Source organism: Glandiceps talaboti, chromosome 3 (assembly GCF_964340395.1).
Source record: "Glandiceps talaboti chromosome 3, keGlaTala1.1, whole genome shotgun sequence".
In the NCBI taxonomy this organism is placed as follows: Eukaryota; Metazoa; Hemichordata; class Enteropneusta; family Spengelidae; genus Glandiceps; species Glandiceps talaboti.
The window spans coordinates 22,696,166-22,712,930 of NC_135551.1; the positions used below are offsets into that span (position 1 = coordinate 22,696,166).

The following is a 16,765-nucleotide window of genomic DNA, read 5'->3' on the forward strand; positions in this document are numbered from 1 at the left end:
AGCTACATTATTGCATGTGTGTGGATTACATCCTAAGTCCAAAATACCAGAGATATCATGAAATAACAGGTTCATCGAATGATTAATTACACGACAGCAAACCCAATGTTATGAATTCATTTCTACGAGAACTGTGTAATTATTAAAGCAGAAGAAAAGGAGATCACAGAATGATCACTTATTCTGATAAACGAGCAATGGAATCATTATGTTATAGTATCGTATTACTGGTCGTCATAAATCATAATTATAGCTGTATATTAGAGGTATGGAATAACAAAGTTCAGTGAGAAAACCCATCGCAATCAAATTGAATGTATTTTACTTGTCATATCAATATCGTAGATACTAATAAACAGCCGAACATTTCATAAACATGCGTTTTGCTTTCAAAGAAACTTAATTTAAACTTTTCCGTTGAAATGACAATTAAGATTTCTCTCTCTCTCTCTCTCTCTCTCTCTCTCTCTCTCTCTCTCTCTCTCTCTCTCTCTCTCTCTCTCTCTCTCTCTCTCTCTCTCTCTCTCTCTCTCTCTCTCTTTTCACAACTTGAAACATTTGACAGCTGGTATGAAAACAAACGGTCGTGTTAGAGTATAATTATAAAGCGCCATCTATAGACTTACGATGCTTATGTTTAAAAGACAAATTAGCAATGTAGAAATGTTTCTTGTCTGAATTACAGTATTAGTATAGTTCGTCAACAAACATAGTTCAATTACATGGATTGTAGCGCACAGGCCATATTTATACTTTGAATGACAATAGCTGCTTTCCAAGATGAGAGCCAAATATCCTGAGAATTAAACATAACAGTTTAATATTAATGGTATTAATGTGCAGCGTGTATATTCTTGCGTCAGGTGGTTTTATTGATATTTTTTTTATCTTATTGGGAAAAGATATCCTGACAACTACGGTGCATTTTGTTGGAATTGAAACAAATTGTTGACAACAAATCAACATTGAACAGTCAAGAACTGAGGTCACGCAGTCTAACATCTCTGTACAAAATTGAGAATACATATTATATAAACAATAGAATTGTTTCAAAAGAAACTATATAGTATATAGTCAACATTATATGAGGAACAAGTCTCGTTCAGTTTCACCCAGCAATCGCGCATAATGTAATAAGTGGTGATACGATCATAAAATGAACCTCTCCAGAAACCCATGTTTACAAAAACTGCTTTATTTCCTTGGGCGATGTTCCCCTTTAAGTTTGAGTCTTAGACTCCTGTTAAGTTAATATATCCCCCTGTTGGTAACTATAACTATAACTAACATGTAATTAAGCACACAGTTGTCCCGTGTGCCGTTCTCAACCCCCAAACACTCTATGTTCAATATCTTTCTCAAATAACAAGAAGATGATCATTACAAACTTGCATTAATGGTCAGACTAGGGACGACATTTTCCAGTAATTTCAGCTCTTGGGTATTATTAAGTCCTACTCTAACACAGTTAAGTCAAATTGATTTTTTTGGTGACGGCAGTCCAGCTTGCACAGAATGAAATACATACCTTCCAATGCCATTTCCTATTTTATATGTACCACTAATACATCTGCCTGAGATTATATTTTCATTATTGCATGTACACACCAATTATACTACTAAATAGTTTAATAATTTTCCATTTTTAATAAATAAGAGCAAACTGTGGATGGAACATTTTGAAGTTAATTACTTTCTATTTGTAATTTGAAAATAAAATCGACTACTTTTTATTAATAAGAACAAAATGTACATTTAGTACTCATTAATTAATCAAATTTTAATTTTTAATCCCAGATTCTCGCGTTAGAGGTCTGCCAAACAAATCAGTTATTCTAAATCCACATTTTGCCTTAAGTGGCAAAACTGATACACATGAATGTGTTTCTACCACGTTTGAAAGGGTTAAGCACATTTAAAACCTTGCCCCAACTGAATCAAACCACTTGTACTGGAACTAATGTCGCTCAATCTTTACTATCTTCAATCTTTATAAAGTTTGTGTTTTTAATAAATCGAAAAGAACTAATCTTTTCATAGAAACACTATCTTTAAAACAAGACTCGACTCTGAATTGATTTAAAGTTATTCAGTATAAACCTCCTATAAAGTAAATACACACCCATATTAAAAGACCCCAAAATCTGACGATTATTTGTATCAACCACAATGATTGCGCCTTTAGCATTAAAGACGATCGACGTCTTTTCTTTTGTTTGCATAGTTTGAATGCAACTGTTGAGCGTCGGCCAACATATGCCAGGAGTGCTCTCTACCTCGTCTAAGATGTTGTGTTGATAAACTTTTTAAAACTGATAATTTTAGATATTCTGTATTCTATTTGGAACGCCTTGTCATGTGATATTTCACTTGTCATTAAAACAAGCATTTGAAGAATGTTAATACTCAGATTGCAAACCATTACCATGAGCTACGCGTGAACAAGTCTGAGCATGAAAATTCCTGTATCTGGGTGTCGTACACACACACACACACACACACACACACACACACACACACACACACACACACACACACAATAATAATTACAATTGTTCAAACTAATTATGTATTTGATATAAATTGTATAGTCCTATCAATATATATTCCTATAAGTTTGTAATATTGTATTGACACAACTGAATATTCTACTTTTAATATGCATCTCTGTGTTTTAAATTATCCCCAAGAACTACCCATTCATAAATAAATGACAGCGGTGAGGGTCGAACCTGCAGCCTGCAGATTCCAAGCTTACCATTGTAATCATTCGACTACCATGATTCCACCGTGATGTCCTACCTGCCGGTATCCTGTGTTTTAACGTCATTTCCTCATTACGTGCTACATTACTGATTTTGTTATTTTGTTGTTTGTGTATATCAAAATGATCTCGGGATTATATATTAGTCATAGTTGCAGAATGGGTAAGCTTGTGAAGAAATATGGACCATTTGACTCAGTAATACAACATTGCCCCTTAAAAGCGAAAACATTACCCAGAAGTAGCAAATACTGTAACCCTGTAGATGCATCATTTGTCTCCGTCATCCATCATAGAGTCGATTTGTGTCACCTGTAGGATACGTCACAAAATTATCAGTTATATATGAAAGTGGGACGAGAAGTGTCGGACGAGAAGTTTTTAGAGATTTTGGATATTGTGTTGTATTTCGTGTATGTTTTCTCTGTAATCATGTTACCACTTCTACATGTTATGTATACGTAAAAGGGTTTTCTTGTCATGCTGTAATTTCTGGATTAAACAAAGCGATTACTCCCGAATAAAAGTGAGTGCATGACGAAGTTGGCTGTTGGATGGTGTATTGAAGCGGAGCTGACGCCATTATGTAGTCACCAATTGGTGGGAGTGAAATGATATCGGTGATAAGAGTACATCGAAATTCAATCATTCTTTTTCCAGTTAATACCTGTAATACCTTTACTTTAAGTCACAAAACAAAACAAAACAGTGCAATTTCATGAGTGTTTTTTCCAAATTGATATACATGTATAATCCAATGATTGCCAAAATCCAAAAACATGCAGACGACAATATGCAATAGCGGACCAGTGAACATGAAATGGAGACGACGTATGGCTAGACAAAAACAATCACCGTCTGGCTGAATGCAAATATATATAATTCATATTGTCATTGTCTGGCTCAACGTGTACTTCGAGTACCAGTGCTACATTTTGTTTGACTGTAATATCAATTGTTTCAGAGTTAAGTGATTTGGTTTGATTACGGCACTGCTGCACTGACTGGCAAATCAATGTAACAATGATGGTCACATTTCTGTCCAGCAACACTACGATGAAAAATATATTGCAACATTGTATTGCGAGAGACGCCTGTCTGTTTCATGTCTTCTGGTTTGTATTGTAATTATTGTAATATATCTACCCTTAAAGGAATGTAAAATTACGATTTGGAATAATAAACAAGAAATGGGGAATTAAAAAACCAGAGATTTTTCGACGTAAAATTGCAACCATTAAAACGTTGGTATATCACTCAAACTGTATGAATGTACGTTTAGTTGAGTTATGCACCCATATTATAAACATCTATCAAGGGCCTCTGAGTAGGTCTGGCAGTGAAAATAGCAAAAGGCTATACTTATAAATAATGAAAACTCATCACTATGAGATCGCCATTTTACATACTCAGTTGAATGAACCGCCCAACATTTTACTTAAGGCCTATTAAAAAAATTGTGGGGTTCCGATTACACTCAATTTTAGAATAGGTGGTGTAGGCAGATTTTTTATTTTATGTTATTGGATTTTTTCAGGTGTGTGTGTCTAGATCAGGTATTTATGTGTTTTCAAAATGGTCTCTGTGTTATTGGTGTCTTCCCATCATATGTACAGCCATTACAGATAGGAAGAACAGTTTTTATAATTTTCTTTTTATTTGTTAATGTCAATTTCCGCGTCCAATATTTCTGACGAGACTTCACACAATTTTCACGACTTTATTATTTTTTCTCGAACATGTAAAAAAAAAGGTTTAGGGTCTGCAGTGAAAAACTGGGTGGAGTCGGGAAACCGGAACCAAACAACTTTTTCACCTAGGCCTTATACAGACACAGACAAAGAAGTATGTGATACAGATAAGAACACATCAAAGGAACGCCGCCATCAGCGTCGACGAAAATCAACAATCTTGATGAGGTTGGTCAAAGAAAGCATATTTGGTGCCGCCATGTCTGCATGTTTAGTCAAAGTATGCAGACTGACTCATTCTTTGATATGGTCTGTATTGGCTTAAATGTCTATGAGGTGACGTCAACGATTCTGTGTTCAACACTCAAACGTTTCTAAAGGTGCTGTAAGGAGGTGATTATTTAGACTATTTGAACGAATAAGAGAAAACAGCAGGTGTACGGCTACCTCTTACTGCAGCAATGGTTCACTGCTCCCATCTTACGTAACGATTGCTGAGTCAGAAAACTAAAAATTTAAGAGTAAACGAATCATGTGCTTTTTAAACACGTGCTACCAAACCAGAAAGACATTTTAGTGTCAATTAATTATCTCACACAACATTTCTACATAAAACAAAATACAGACACTGATTATAGCTTGACATACACTGGCACCCATGTAAAATATTACATTTTATCTCACCGTGAACAACAAATAGTTTAAATTGGTTTTTTGAATCCTCTTTTCGTTCATCCGATTTTGTGTTGGTAGTGTGATAAAATGTATCCTTTCACACGCTTGTCGCTATCAGTGTCTTTATTTTGTTTATGTAATTTGTGATGTAATAATCACCATGTTACCTAATTGAAATTGTATAGCCATTCTGGTTTGGTAGTAAAGATTCCAAGACGAAGAAAGGAAACGTATCATCAGGCACAAAATATTAACGTTTGAACAATATCAGTACAAATATCCAATGCCAAAGATATATTTATACAGTAACTTGCGAGAGGACACGTCAGGATTTGTTGTACCGATTTACTTATCAGTTCTAAGGTTTTCAACTTCATTTTTCAATTTCAAACAGTCGATGACTAGACACAGGAGACTCTATGTAGCACGCCTCCAATCTCTTGTGTTTTCAAGTGTTTGACATGGAGAGAGAAAAAGGGCGAGTACAATTCAAGATGATCGACAGTTACTTAACCTTGTTGAATATAATACTATATATTAAGAGTAAAAAGAACAAGCTGTTCTTCAAATAGAATCATGAAATCTGAAACAAAATGTCGTCGGGCTCGACACAAATCTTACTAACACGCATTTTATCGTCTGGCTCGACAAAATGTTTGCTAAGAGTACGTATATTAATCGGGCAAGACGATAGAATATAGCAAAATATGTTAGTACGATTTTTGTTAGCCAGATGATAAAATGTAGCAATGTTAGTAAGATTTTTGTCTAGCCAGACGATAAAATGTAGCAATGTTAGTAAGATTTTGGTCAAGCCAGACGATAAAATGTAGCAACAATAATAAGATTTTGTCGAGCCATGGCCAGACGACGACATTTTGTTTCGGGATTTGTTGTCAATGTGATAAAAGGCACACGAGCCAAGAGCTAGGTCACCGACACGTTGAGCCAAGTAATATATTATATTTTAACAGAATTTGCCTTTAACACCGGGTGCACCATGTAAAATAGACGTATGAAAGTTCCTGCGTAAACGAGCCCACTGGGATAAATCTAAAACACCAACTAACATCCACCGACTATGAAATCACTAATTCCTTGAACACATCACTCTACTTGGGCTGACATTTTTACAAGCCGGATGACATAATACATCACTATAAGGAACGAGATATGAGATCCTTCCTAAAGCTGAACCTGTGACACACACACACACGCACGCACATACACAAACTAGTTTTAAATGACGAAAGAAGAGTTTGGTGCCTAGTTGGTTATAGCTATCTACTCTCGTGTTTTTTTATGTCTTGACGTCTTTCCGGATGCATAAAACTTTGTAATGAGCAACACATCATTAAATAAAAACTTGTACTCTCGATCGTTTCTGTCTATATTTTCATATCGTAATTTGATTATTTTGAGTCGGATTTTCTAATGTCTTTCGGGCATGTTTCTCTGATATCAAATCAACTAGGCCATAATCATACACATTATTAATATTATTAGTATTATTCAAAGTATATGTTCCCATCCTGAGTTTCTATAAAGGATTTAATTGTGAACTTTTCACAGTAGGACTAATCGTCGTCGCTGGTACACGTGCTTGTTAGTATACAACGTATGCATTTTGTAAATGACATGTCCACAGTTACCAAAACACACATTCCAATTTGTTTGTAGTAACATGGCAGCTTATGTATTGTATTGTATTGTATTGTATTGTATTGTATTGTATTGTATTGTATTGTATTGTATTGTATTGTATTGTATTGTAAGAACACCCCTCTCACACCACGGAGACGTCTTAACTATTTGGGATCACTTTATAGGGTATTACAGGGTATTATAAATATGTAAGGGGGTTATAATAAAGACACAAACAATGAAAAGTAGTACATATATTTATATATCAATGTTTCCGTTAGTTTTCAAATTGCTACATCTACATCCAAATCTACCCTGTACATTTTGCTCAGGTGCGAAGTAACCAAACGCGCAGCATTTTTCATGGCTCAATACGTGTATATGTTGTAGATAACATAGAGGTTAATTTACAGTAATAAAATATTTACATACCAAGTGATATTCAAATTACACCACCTGCTAATTAATTCTATGACAATTGTTATATGGAATAGTTCCATGTTCCATGTGACACTGTGTGATATGCAATACAAATATAGTATCCATACATATACCACATCTGTTGACTGGTAGATTCGTTCAACATTTGCACAGAAGTATCGGTACTGGCATTACTGTATGGCAGAGCAAATGTTTCTGAGTACTAATCATATGAATCATCAAATCATAATTGCATGCATGAAAATAGACATATCCGTAACATCAATCTAAGTGCTCCGAATTTGCATGCCTTTTACTAACTCCTATTTAAAGTGAGACGTCTTTTCTTTATACAGCACACATACATGTGGATTCAAAACTATTGAAATATTGCATCCGTTATCTGTACTCATCAACTACTGAAAATATACTTGTAATAAATCAACCAACCCTAATATTTGTAGATGACAGGTACTAACTACTGTCATACATGTACCTATGCAGTATGACAGAGACTTTGAAGATGAATTAATACGGAGATTGTTTCACTTCTCACACATCTGGCAAGAACTCTAACCTAAATTTCTTTTCTAACAAGATTCTTACATTTGAAGTACATGGTAAGGTTTCTTCTTAAAGAGTAATATGATTTACGAAGATGGGCCTTTGACATATAAAGTCAATTTATAACGCGACATCAGGTTGACATTCAGCCGACCAAACTAGGATTGTACTACTGGGTATAGTACTTTGCAACATAGTCTGATTTAACTCTAATATATGTACACGGTTGTTGTCATCATCAGCAAGCGCACTGATGTTTTATTAAGACAACACAATATGTGTCATAAGTACTTGCACATTCTTCAGTGTATTGTCACTCGATCCCTTCTCTAATTTTCTTCATACAAACGTCCTTTGATTCTCCGGGATCTTGTAACAGCAGTGCAAGTGAAGTTACGAGGGTGCACGAAAGGAAAAGGTACATGAGTGCCTTATCAAGTACTGCAGCAACGCATGCCCACTGTTCACGAATGATCAGCTTTCTGTCATTTTTACGCTGAATAGTTTGTAGGTGTTTGAATATTTGGTCAACGTAATGCGAAATCTTTCCGAATCGGGATTCGCCGTCGTCGAGGTCTTCATAAGGGTCTCTAATACCGTGGAGTGAGACTTGCCGACACGTGCCTTTCATGTTGTGGATGCTGTCTCGGAGCTGTGGCATTGGGGAATGTTTCAAATTGTTGACAATTGGTTTATCTTTTGGTAATTCTTTACTCAGCACACCTGTGTCTTTAATGCACTTACCCATGCATACCATAAAGGCTATGTATTTCAAGACCACTAGGCGAATCCATTCTGGAACTCTCCTCTTGCAACCATGAACATTCAATACAGCCACGTTCATTGCAGTAGATAACGAAATCAGACACATCGTCGCTAAATAATATTGTCCTGAAGTAGAGAAGATTAACAACTATTATTCTTTGACGCCATTACATTAACTAACGTTTTCACAACACATATCACATATTGTTTACCATTAATTAAAAAAAATACTAATTAATGTGAATAAAGATAGCACATGGCTCTTTGGATCAAATGGTTCGATAGCTAGCTAGTTATCTAGATATAGATAGCTAGATATAGCTAGCTAGCTAGCTAGATAGATAGATAGATAGATAGATAGAGATGGAGATAGCTAGAGAAAGAGAGAAATAGATAGACAGATATACAGACAGACAGACAGACAGACAGACAGATAGATAGATACTTTAGATAGATAGATAGATAGATAGATAGATAGATAGATAGATAGATAGATAGATAGATAGATAGATAGATAGATAGATAGATAGATAGATAGATAGATAGATAGATAGATAGATACAGACAAGTGGGCAACTGTTAGTAAATGTTGTATGCCATGTAAGTTTTGAATGATGTATTTTGCTCCATCAACTTAGGTGGATTTTCAGTATCGGTGGTGAACTGCTCTAGATTTTTGCAATAGTGTAAAAATAACATTACCAATCAAGGGTATCTCCTCCGATGTTCTCGGCATCATTTCCGCCACAAGAAGTAGGAACACAGTCAGGGACAAGATAAGGGTGACGCTGATTGACGCTTTGACCACACCCACACTGTAGGGCATGAAGAAGCCAGTCAATGACAAGGCACATAGTAATAGACATGGTATTATCAAATTGTATATATAGTACATGGGCTTCCGACGTAAACATAGATAAAAAGTCACATCAATGTATTGTTCCGGGCAACAAATGTAATCTTTGACATTACGTTGAGTTACGTTATACACCATTTCCCACTGTTCGTTTCTTATATAGCCTTCCCCGTGTAAAGAATAGCTCGAGTTCAAGAGATTTATCTGCATACTGGTATAAGTCCAGGATCCGAATTTCAGTTTACATGCCTGGACATCGAAAGGAAAGTATTTGACGTTTATTTTGCAGGTACTCTTCAGTAATGTCGGTTTGGATTTGAGTTTAACTGTTCCATTGTACATGACGATGGCATTGGAAGCTGTGGTATTATCACTGGCGTAATCGTGTGTATCCGCACTGAGAAGAAGAGAGTCAGGGAATTTATTAGAATAATACAACATGTTAGTGGCAGCTTAAGAATTTCAAATTGTAAAATTTGTAAATGGTCAGACTTACAAAAAATATGTCGACCTAAAATCTGTCTGTCTGTCTGTCTGTCTGTCTGTCTGTCTGTCTGTCTGTCTGTCCGTCCGTCCGTCCGTCCGTCCGTCCGTCCGTCCGTCTGTCTGTGTTACCATTTTCTCAAGAACGGTTGACTAAATTCAAATACGTACTACACACAAGTGACACTTACTTGTTGTATAAAGTTATATCTGGTAACCATAACTCTGAAGCTGGCACTCGTATTTCTGACAACCCGTCATACATATTCGGCTTCCATAACACCATTTCATCTGTCCATTGCTGAAATGATTATGTAAAACATGTTGAAATATTTGGTATGAACATTAAAGTCACATGATTTGTTTATATTTTTTATGTGGGTAAATGAATTTATAGTAAACAATTTCGTATTGGTACGTCATTGTGACGCATCAGAAACCCACTCTCATTTTAGTGAAAATAAAAACAAATATGTGTTTTATATAACATGACTTTAATCTTTTAATTACTTCGACTCAAAGACAAGATACTCATTGATCCTAATACTTCTGTAACAGTTGATGAGGTGTAAAAGAAGTAAATGAAGACAATTATGTGATTCAGAAGTAGACAAACACAATATGAAGTAAATTGTCATAATTTTGTCTTTTTGCATAAACAATGTTTAGGATCGGCGGGTCGGTAGGGTTATTGGAAACACACCATTTTTTTATTTGACCTTACAACTGTGCACAACAGACACTTAGAACGCATTTTCTAAATTGCCTTTACCCACAGTAACTTAAAAACTATTACATTATCGTTATTATGGGTTAGTGATCTTTACATTATATGTATAGAAGTTTGTACCAACGAATTATACTTGATTATCACGTAATGGCACGACAGATTATATGCTTACACATCTAAATATTGAAGTAGAAAATTGATTCATATAAATACGTTCAGTCGGTTTGGATTTTTAAAGTGTTATACAAAATGCTATTGTTTTACATGTTTTACATCGGTTAAGGAGAAAGCAATCATTGTCTGACTCTACAGCAATCTTACTAAATGTGCTACATTGAATATTCTGTCTCGACAAAAATGTAGTAATGGAAGTAAGCCATGTGTTGAGTTTGATGTCTGATTTGTTTCTCAACTGGCTTCCATGTATCGCACTGAAGTAGCTTGTTCGAAGAGAATTTTATTACCTGTTCAGTCCAAGCGTTCACCTTTAAAATCTGGTTTCTTTCATCCTATAGAACAGGAAAGGTAACGATAATGACGTCATTGTTATTTTGATTCCAAAAAGTGAACAGGATTACGCAATTTAGCAAATGTACGCTAAATCTGTAATAACAGTAAACCTATTCTTCTGAAATTCTTATATCTGAGAAACTTAAAAAGCGCCATCTAAGTTGAACATTTCACAAATTTGTTCTACATTCCCACTACTTTCAGGTAATGCAATGAACAAACCACTCATTCTGTAAGCAAAAATCGATCAACCAACAATAGATCAACACACAACCCGACTTTCAATTTCATGTTACTAATCCAAACACGATCCAAATTATTGATATGCAGAATATATGCATGTACATATACACTGTTAAACCCTGAAACGACCTAACCAGTTATAAATGCATATACAGGCTTTGTCCGAGAAGCTTTGCAATTGTAATTAAGCAACGCACCCAGTTCAGTAAAACTGATCACAAGGTGCTATGTTAAAATAGGCTTAATAAAGGTAACATACAGCCACCCCTTTGCACAGTGCCTGTTCTGCATTTGGTAAATAATGTAAATGGTATCAGTATGCCCACGATTACTATTTCAATAGACACATGGTGGGGCATAGTAGATTGTACACGACGTTTAAACATTCAAATATCTAACTGTACATTGACCATTCAGACCTGACAATGAAACACTTTCACGGTGAGATGCCAATCTCTGCTATCGTTATTGTGTAAGCCTAGTCAGGGTCTGACTCATTGAACTTGATATCTCGTTTAATAGCCACTGCGAGCTTCCCCGAAAAGCCTAATACGTTGGCAATTATGTATTCAATAACTTTGTAATACCACATACTAATGCGAGAAAGCCACTTAAAATTATATGTCTATAGTTCATGGTCTAAAAAGTTTGTTGAACTTAAAAAATAAAAAAGTTGAACGAATTGTTTGGAGTCATGAACACACTGCTTTACTACATGTCTAAATTATTAATGGTTTGACAGAAACAAAGATATCAAGCATTGTATACAAATCCATGATACTTACCATGTCTGCGATTTGGTTAATTCTAATATTAAAGTAAACCGTAATAGGATGGGTAAAGTTCCTGACTGGTCTGACACGTCTGTTGTATCCGGTGAAGAGATCTTCAAACAGCTTCTGTTCACTCGCACCAGTGAGCCCTAGTGAAAAGAAATTGATTTTTGTAAACAACTGATCGATAAGTGCAATGTGTATAGCAAATAGGAGTTGTGAAGGTCTCGTATTTACTACAGTAATGTAGCAATGTTCTGCTCACGGTAAGTATAGATTAGTTCCAACAGAGGACTCTCTTAAGGAAGTGTGTTGGAACCCTTATTAATGTAACAAAGACCATAACCATATTGTATTATGTAATATTATGTAAATAACCCAATTTTACAGTTTAACTGTTTAATATCTGAACGTGATTCATATGACTTTCAGACATCGAATTTAAAGTTAGTAACTCGGATATGCAACTGCCAACTGAGGCAAAGTTTTTACTTATATAAGGTTAATAAAACCTCAACAAGCAAAATACGTTCAAGTTGTATAAGCAGAACTTCCTGTTCAATTACTTCACTTTGCAACTGTATATCAACTTTTACGTTTCAATCCTCTATAACTGTATATTTAATTACACTTGTGTATCCCTATGCAATCAATTTGTTTTTCCCCTGAATACATCGTAGCACTGTATGGTAAAATAAACCCATTGCGGGTCATTATGGTTTCTATTAAGCTCTCAATTTCTCCCAACCGTTCCCCAAAGACTCTCTCATTCTTAAAAAACCATGACAGTGTATTTCTCTCTATATATATTACTGTCTCGTAGTCGACCACTTCTAGTTAATGTAGACCTTTGTGTTTATCAATGTCTTGATTCTGTAAGCCCCAAATAGCCTATATGATATATGCAAAACAGCTTAGTTATCAATGTGCTTCAACAGTGTTTCCCATAAGTGCTTCAATAGTTTGACAGATTGCTTTTTCTTCGCCTACTGTGTTATTATTTATACAAGATTAGATTGAAAGTCAATAAAACTCTTCAAGTCGTCTGATCAAAGTCTTGAACGTGATGCAAAAGAAAACACGACAATTAAAAAAGGGAATTCTTCGAAAACCCCTCAGTACACGACGTCTAAATCTGGATTTATCGAAGTGTGGCCCATAAGCCCATTACTACAGATCCCTTCGCTCTAAATGAATAGTGCATGTATCCTGGGATTGGCAATTAGAATGTCCATTGTGTACAATTGATCGATGTTTTAGAAGATATTTGAAAGTAGGTCACCCATGATGTTTTGCATTGAGCTTGTCTGACCAAAAAGAAAGTTATCCAGAAAATAGCTAACTTTGACAAAATGTGTTAACGTAGAAAGGTTTTAGCACAACGACAGATGCTAATGTACGTAACATTCATTTTGTACAGTGCGACAAACAGTGAATAACAGACGCCTACGTACATAATCAGAACAATGGGTACTTTGACAAAAATATGTTTCCTTCTATTGAGTGCAATATTTCATCTGGCTATCTTCATTTTAGTTTCCATTCCGTTGCTGTCGCCTAGGTACTATTAATAGACATTCCATTTACATGACGGATCTGTGATCAATGGATTTTTTTTCAAACGTTAATATACCATTAATGTTAAATATTTGATAAGTTCCATGCGTCATAGCATAGTGAAAAGTAGAAATAAAGGGCTTTCAGCAGCTTTTTGATGGACTCAAGTGTACGGTGAAAGGGCTAATGTATGTGACGACGAAAACAGGACACGGACATATAACTGCACGTATATCTGTACAAAGAGATTTAATGGCTTTAGTCACAAAATCTCTGTAACGTGAATAGCATGTTTGTGGTTCTGGAAGACAATAATAGTTGATCCACAATTCTGAGGATGCCGAAAGGATACTGATGCAAGTGGCATAGTAGTGAGTTTGCGTATGCTATGAATGGTGGGAAGTAATGAAATCAGTGAGCACTGTAGTGAGTATTGTGTAGACTATTCTATGTGGTGACAGATATGTCACTAACTTCATCAAACATACAACTAAGAGTGTTACAACTGTTAACAAATATAGCTATGAAACGTTTTGCTTCTCTCACGTGCCTAGATCAATGACCCATTGCTTTCAAGTCACGAAAACCACAGAAATTGAATAGAAAGGTAAAAGTGTGCTTCTTGGAACCCAAAGTTAAAGAAGTGATGTTAGTATCAGCAACCCGTCATCATATCAGCTCAAAATTTTATTATCAACGAGAATTAAGAAATTTCAGAATATAGATTGATAAAGATAATACTTAAAGTTTATTGTGAATTCCTCATTGCCTTGAACTTGGACTTACCTGCCACGAATACTCATATATACTATAAAAAACATTTTTTTCATCGAAAGATATATGTGCTGGTAAGTTATTTATTAGGCATTTAAGTTTATGTAAAGTTATTTAAGTACTGATTTAGACTTAAAGTTTTGAATTAAGTAAGTACTTAAAGTTTCATACCTATTCAAATAACGAGAATGGCAATCAATTCACGAACCATAAGGGGTGACGATGATAAAGTTAGAATTAAAACAGTGGCAGGTGTTGCTTTTATCAATTATTCTGTCTGTCTCTGTCTCTGTCTGTCTGTCTGACTGACTGACTCTGTCTGTCTGTCTGTCTGTCTGTCTGTCTGTCTGTCTGTCTGTCTGTCTGTCTGTGTCTGTCTGTCTGTCTGTCTGTCTGTCTCTCTCTCTCTACATTATATACACTTAATGGACATGGTTTAATCCACATAATAAACTGTTTATATTTTGTTCCAGTTCAGCCGTGTACGTATCATAAGCTTGCAGTTCTTGCTTCAAAATGTATGTAAGCATACTTAAATGAACATATCAACTGGACTGCATATTTAATGATATTCAGCTGATTGTTAATTTATGCAAGATATCAACACAGGGATGAGATTCACGTAGTTCTTGACATCATAGGCGCAAGATATCTACTGATAAATCTGAACGAAATTCCTTGTGATTGGTCAACGTCACATGACTATCGTCACTCTGCCACATATCGTTTCCATATCTCCGTCCATCATTTTAAACTAAACAACGCTGGACATCAATTGCACCTTCTTATTGGGTTTGGGTGATAGTGATATAGCAAATTACAATAATGATGCCTCGGTAAGAAACATCTCTTCACAATGTCAAGATTTCACGGTAAAGTCGTTTTGACATATTTTTGTAGCATAAAAAACCGCAGCATATTTGCCATATTGATGACGACAATCATTAAATATTCATATCTAGGAAAGTCTGTAACTTGTGCATTGGCTTGTGCTTTTGATGTAAGAATCAGACTAGACAGTGAAAACCACTCAAGTGTGTAACCGATAATAGATAACAGCCATATTTTCTGACTTTTCAAGGAATATTTAATTATCGTCTAGCGATGGCATAGCCATTAAACAAGTATCGTCGGATCTCTCTTTGTTAATTAAAAATTGAAAAAGAAGGCTCTTTTGGGAGTATTCCTTTTTATGTACCGTCCGTCTGATGAAATTATTACTGATGCCAGACTAAAAACTGTAACTGTTACCAAGGTGATATTCCCACAGGTGTACAATTTGACGCACACACGAACATAGTTTGACAAGAGCTGATGGCCAGAGCAAATACATGCTGAGGAAGTCCAAGACGACAGATGTGAATACACTATTGCTTCAATTTGGGATTTAAAACGCGTTGATCTTAACCGGTTTTGACCGCGAAAAAACAATATTGATAGATGGCTTAGAACATGAGAGACACTTACTCATTCTTTGACACCGGTGTTAGGTCAAGTTGACCTTTTCCACGAGCACGGACCGTTCGTTTTTACACAAATAAACGAAGTCATGTACATTTCTATGAATATATCCATGGATTAAATTACACTGGGGAAATACAAGATCGCCAGCTGCAGAAACAAACAGCAAATGTGGATTACTAACGTCATTTCACCAAAGTCATTTTAATATCAATGATTTCATATCCGAGGAGGTACAGTGGTTGAAGCTTATCGTATCAGTACATTCGATACACCGTCAATAAAACTATGTTGAGTGAGGCTGTATTCCATACGTTTTAGAGGTCATCGCTAATGTGTACCTCTGACAACATTCTCATTTCCCTGGATGCCTTTCATTTTCAGTCCCCACTTTAATCAGTATTCACATTCACATTCATATTCATATTCATATTCATATTCATATTCATATTCATATTCATATTCATCTAAACATTGTTCTGGTCGTGTATGTGTTCAGTATTTAAGTTAAAAACTTTACTGGTTGAAAATATTTAAGACAGAAAGACAGGAACTCTATTGAATTATTCTAATATAATATCAATACCGATGCGTGACGTCTACTGCATTACAAATGTCCTCAGGCATTGCTAGAACAAGGATTGCATAGTAGAGATTTCCTCGATAATTTGATATATGTATAATAAATTACATTATCGGATCGTTTAAAAGTTATAACTTAATACCAGGGTTAAATTCAGTCAATTGCAAGTAATGGTGATGTATGCTTCAGTAAGTAGAATACTGCGAGCAAATTTAAAATATGTAGCAAAGATTACTCCCCAAAACGTATAAACTCAGTTTGTGCCTCTTCAT

At 35.3% G+C, this 16,765-nt stretch overlaps 1 protein-coding gene across 1 annotated transcript in view; it reads right to left on the minus strand.

Annotated features, from left to right (window-relative positions):
* Positions 1-7,252: 7,252 nt before the first annotated feature.
* The window catches only part of LOC144432837 (neuronal acetylcholine receptor subunit alpha-10-like), an 80,263-nt gene continuing 70,750 nt past the window's right edge, over positions 7,253-16,765 (minus strand). The window contains exons 4-8 of the mRNA XM_078121132.1: positions 12,131-12,267; positions 11,057-11,101; positions 10,054-10,163; positions 9,226-9,776; positions 7,253-8,649 (exon numbers count right to left, since the gene is read on the minus strand). Coding sequence (XP_077977258.1) covers positions 8,072-8,649; positions 9,226-9,776; positions 10,054-10,163; positions 11,057-11,101; positions 12,131-12,267 — 1,421 coding nt within the window. The 3' untranslated portion in view covers positions 7,253-8,071. The remainder of the gene's footprint in view (positions 8,650-9,225; positions 9,777-10,053; positions 10,164-11,056; positions 11,102-12,130; positions 12,268-16,765) is intronic.